Consider the following 5,504-nt stretch of genomic DNA (forward strand, 5'->3'; position numbering starts at 1 on the left):
TGCTCCTAGTGAGTGTATTTATCACAATCCAAACAAAAGTTATAAGGAAATAATTAGTTCATTATAATCAAAACCAAAGAAAATATGACGAAACAAACATATCCTTTTGCAAATGAATTGTCTTTTTTAAAATTCTACATCTTAAAATATTATCTGCTTTGCAGTATTTTGTAAACCTTGTTCTCATCTACAGTATTGCAGTAAGATCCCTTTTTCCATATTATATTGTGTGGATGACATCAGCCTTACCAGGGAAAGGCAGAACTGGGAAAAAAGGTTGGGCAGTAATATGGAGGAAGAATGAATTTCCAACTCTTGTGCTTTTAAAACATTTGCTTTAAAGCCTTTTTCTAGAACTTTCTGGAAACTAAGTATGAAAAATCAGATTTTGGCTGAGTCATCCCCATAACATTAGTTGTAGTTCAGAGATCTCCTCTTGCAAAGGCAGAGAGGGAGAGCTATTTTAGGTAACTTGTGTATAAATTGGGTTACCTTTTAAATTGACAGATTTTTAAAAATATTATGTAGTAGCACAGTCTGAGTTACCATTATGGAATATACAACTGTAAAGTAATGACTTTTTTATTGCATTGGAAAAACTTGAAACTTGAGTCACATCAGCTAAATTTTCCTTAATGTGAGCCAGCCACCAAAGTGGACTTCATTACAAGGAATGGCAAAGTATTCCATTTTATAGAAATAAGCAATGGCATCACTTACCTCAAAACTTACAGATCCATTATGATCAGTGTCAAACGCATTAAACAGAAAATGTGCATATGTTGTGGAATCTAAAATTTAAAGCAGAAAAAAGATTCACAGTAAGTACATCTTCTTTAATAAAATTTAACTGAATTCTATTAAAACTATTTGATACCAAGATGTATTTTGATACCAGAATTTCGTAGCAAGACTAGCTTTCCAGTGAAATTTAAACTTCTTTCTGGTGGGTGAGGAGGGATAAAATCTAAGTGCAAAGAAACCAAAAATGAAAAATTCTGTCTGGAATATCTCTATTCATTTTTATTCTTGTGTGTGCTAATTACTGATATTTGAGCAAATAGCGAAGATAACATATTATTGTACTCTGAAACAGCCTGTTTTAACAGGAACACTGACTGTGACAGGGATCACATGCCTACAATGAAGACTGTGTTCATTTTCTCCCGTTAAATGAAGCAGACACTGCCCTCACTGCACCCCACATGTGCTGGTTTTGCTCTGCACACAGATCTGTTCCCCAGACTGAAGCTGATCTTTTCAGAAAGCTGCTGCTGCTGTTGGGTCCTATGCTCACCCATAGGTGAGAGGAAATCCTCTCCTGAGAAGCAGATTCTTAAAGCTGGTTTGCTGCTGAATTCCCATGATCGTGGCATTAGGGCTTGGAAAAATTGGCTGTGACTCACTAAATGGTCAGTAAGACTCTGAAAGATGACCTTAAACAAATCATCCCTTCACTATTTGCATACTTACTAAACCTCCTCCCCAGTGCATATTGACTCATTTCAGAAACCCATACAGCATGAATATAAATCTGTCAAAACTGTAACTTTTGTAAAGATCCTTTCTTCTGTTTCCACTGAATGCCTTCTAAAAGGCACAACCTGCTCCAGGAGTAATATATTGTGAGGAGAACACTCATCCAAAGACAGCCCTCTGGATGTGAGGTAGAAGCTGCTGGGGTTAAGGGAAGTCAGCTGTCCTCAGTGTTTTTCCTTCCCTCAAAATCATGCAAATTAATGAACAATGAGGGCTTGTTTACTTTTAATACTCAATTTTCCCTTTCTACCTCATATGTTTACAGTAATTTTAGGCTAATTAACATAAACCTCACAAATTATCAATAAAGGGCAAAGTGTTATGAAATCAGAGTCCCCTTTGCAGAACAAACTCCCTCTCATGGAAAAACCTGATCAATGCTGAAATACCATTTTCTGATTTCTTGGCATTAACCCATTTTACTTTTTATATCAATCCTGCAAACCTTTATTTTTCACAGTCCAAAATACTGTTTTGTATTAAACTGAGCGATAGTCTGGCAACACTCAGCTGAAATGCCACCTTGACTTGAGGAACCAGATATATCAAGACTGAAAGCTTTGTGCTTCACAGATTCAGACCTGAAGAAAATTCTCCAGTCTTAATTCAATATGTTTATTTTTTATGATATGAGATAATCATAACAAGAAAAAATTGCAATCTTTAAAATCTGTCTGTTACCACATTTTCACATAATTAAATCCCCACCACCACTATTTGAAAGAGTCATTCATTCTTCCATGAGTCCAGTAACCACTGTAATTGCTTAAGCACAACTTGGCAGACACATTCACACTTCAGCTGAAAAATGTAAATTTGTTGCCTGGAGTTTATATTTAGCATTTTAATAGTCATATTTTCTATAATCCACTGAGACTTCTGTTGTGCAACAGAATATACTATGTAAATCATCTTCAGGGAAAAAATGTGTTCTAGAGGTATAATTACTGTAAAAGGAATTTTAAATACATTCTTATTCTCTTGGCACCCATTTCTTAAAAACATCTGAAATATTCCTGGTTATTTTCTGTAGATGTACAGAAAACAGAAAGGGATTTTAATTTTGTTGCCCATACTTGATACAATATACTACTTTTTTTGTATGATGGTATATGAAAAAAAGTCCCTAGTTGAAAAATATATTTTCTGGTAACCCCTCTGAAAAAAAAAAAAAATCAAAAGCCTTTTTCAGAGTTGTTTCCTCAAACAATTCTTGTCTGAAATTTTGCCATCAAAGCCACAGCAGGATGAGGAATGCTTGTATTTTAATTAGAGCTACTTAGTCTGATTTCACCCTTTCCACCCTAAACATTGAACATTATTCATTTTAGACAAAATCTTAACTTTTTAAATGAAATACAATTTCTTTCCAAGGATCTGATATCATAACTAGTAGGCTAATTAGCTATTTTAACAGGTTGAGATAGGAACAGCTCTTAAATTAGAATTCCCTTGAAAAACACCATCAAAGCATTTTAAACATCAGAGGCAAAAAACAGTAATCATTACACATGGAAGAGTAGGACTTATCAAACTACAAGCATGATCTAATTTGTTCAGAAGTGATAAAGGAGTGTAATTATTCAGTGTGTGGATTCTTATCCATGACCTACTGGGCTGAAGAAAAATCCCAACTTTCATTTCAGGTGATCCACTGCAAAAATGCAGAGGGTATATTCATTCATCTGTCTGGCTGTGAATCTAAAAAGAAGTTCCTCTAGTACCCTTTCTGGCATGGAAAGCTTTTTCCAAAGCTACATTTGCCTTTTAAAATACATTGCTTTTGCTGCAATCCAGCGTCATTTCCTTTCCTTTGTTACTCTTGTGCCACCTTGTCCTATTTGTAATCTTCCTGTACCTGTCCTGTCCTGGACAGTCTTGAAATTTGCTTGAGGAAGTAACTTGCTGAATGACATTGAAAAATTTCTTTGGTTGCCCTGAAACTTAAAATCTTATAGACATAATTTTGTTTGTTCATATATGAATTATGTATTGAATATATGAATTGTCATAATGATACATCATGTTGTACCTTGTTTTTCATCACACAGACAATTGGAGCACAGACCTACATGTTTTAATTTGGGGAAAACTTTCAAGATTCTTCTTTCCTCTTTAGTACTGCGATATACATAAAATCATTATTTTAAGAACAACTGAAATTTAAATGCCTCAGCTGGACACATAATTTTGACAACCTCAAAGATTTAAGAAGTCAGTCTGGTTTCTTAACTAGACATCCCAGTGTAGTTTTTACCTCCTCCTCCAACAGATGCCACTGCCCTAAATGCCAGAGGAGGATCAGCATTAACACCAGGAATAGGGGTAGAAATTAGACATTTTGTATATATCCATTTTACCTACATTAATAGTTTTTCTTCTCTGTAACAACTAGATCTGGACTAAAAAAGATGAGTCTTTTAAGATGACATTTACTCTCACAATATCTTTTGACTTCATTTTTAAAACAGGTGAGCTTTCTCTTTGCCCATAAAAAATTCTGGGTGGAACAATAGGAAATATGATAGAGTTTTTTCTATTGAGGTAGTAAAGGTGTAGCAAATCACATAGAATTGTTTTCACTACCCAAGGGCAACTATAAAATATAATATTTCAAGCTGTTATTGTTAGCTTGGTCTAAAAGTTTATAAACAGAAACAATCAGTAGGCAGGTCAACCCTTCTACCCTTTTGTTCATTTCTATTGTGTGCCTACTTCCTAATGATTTCGGAAATGGTAATCTGCACTGAATGCTGCTCTTTACCTTCTAGGTCTTTATTCAAAATAAAACTGATGGGGAGATATTTTGTTCCTACCAATTAACATGGGGTTTAAATAAAAAATGAAAAGGAGTTCTGAAGAGTCCCAGAGAAATACACAAATCTCAAGAGCTCTGGGAGAAGCTGAAGAGGTGGGATTGAAGGGTTGTAGGAGAATATGAAGAGGGGCCACTGAATAGCAAATGCAAGAGGAAAAAAAGGGAGGAAAAATTTCAAATTGAAAGAAATCTGAGGTTCAAGGAAAAAAACCCAAACTGTTACACATTTTTGTGTTACCTTCATTGCACTAAAAGATAGTGGAAATAAAAAATAATGAAACTCATGGAAATCAGTTAATTGAAATCAAGGTTAGCATTTAAGAAGAGAAACCCCATAGAATTAAAGGGAGGGTTCTGCTGTTGATATGAGAGGGTACCTGTGGTGCCTCCTACAGTTCCTCCTACTGTGAAAGGGGTTTTTTGAGTAAAAGAGAATGGGCAAGAATTTCTAGAAATCTTAAAGAAAAATAACCTACTTAGAGAAACTTGCTTTTTAATGGTACCCATCACAGGTGGTAACTTCATAACAGAAGACTGATTTCATGTAGATACCATTGCATTTCATTCAGAAATACAGATTTAAAAATGTGTCCAACTATCAAGGAAGTACCCCTTGAGTTCAGACAGAGCTTGAGGGAACAATCTTGTTAATTTGAGCAAGAGGCTCTTGTCAGACTTAGGAACTAGCAGACATACTGCAGTACTAATTATGTCTGCCAGGTACTTACCTCCCTGTGGAAAGAACTGAGAGTAAATCTCTTTGAAGGTTTTTTCATTGAAAACACCACTGGGGCATTCCTGGAAAAAAGTAAATGACAAGAAATGAATATCATCCAAACTGGTGCACTCAGCTCACGTGTTCAGGAGACCATCCACAACATGTGTGTGACTGACACATTAAAATGTGTGACTTTGCACTTTCAACCAATTATTAATGCACATTATCACACTGAAGTATCTTCCTAAAGAATTCCCATGAGATGAAAACTCCTTCTATGCCATGGATCTCAACTTCATTTGAGACCTGAGTGATACATGTGGGCAGCAGCCACGGTGCTGCTGTGAGTGGAGCTATTGTTGGAGCTGTTGTGTCACGTGTGTGCCATGAGCAGTCACTCCCTCAGCTGCAATCAGCCTTTGCATGGTA

At 35.6% G+C, this 5,504-nt stretch overlaps 1 protein-coding gene across 6 annotated transcripts in view; it reads right to left on the reverse strand.

The window, feature by feature from the left end:
• The window catches only part of KCNIP4 (potassium voltage-gated channel interacting protein 4), a 344,665-nt gene that overhangs the window by 15,536 nt on the left and 323,625 nt on the right, over nt 1–5,504 (reverse strand). For all 6 annotated transcript variants that reach the window (XM_005415430.2, XM_005415433.3, XM_005415432.3 and 3 more), the window contains 2 exons: nt 5,086–5,155; nt 721–791 (listed from right to left, as the gene is read on the reverse strand). In XM_005415430.2, the coding sequence (XP_005415487.1) occupies nt 721–791; nt 5,086–5,155 (141 nt within the window). The remainder of the gene's footprint in view (nt 1–720; nt 792–5,085; nt 5,156–5,504) is intronic.

The sequence above is a fragment of the Geospiza fortis genome, unplaced genomic scaffold (genome assembly GCF_000277835.1).
Source record: "Geospiza fortis unplaced genomic scaffold, GeoFor_1.0 scaffold40, whole genome shotgun sequence".
Taxonomy (NCBI): domain Eukaryota; kingdom Metazoa; phylum Chordata; class Aves; order Passeriformes; family Thraupidae; genus Geospiza; species Geospiza fortis.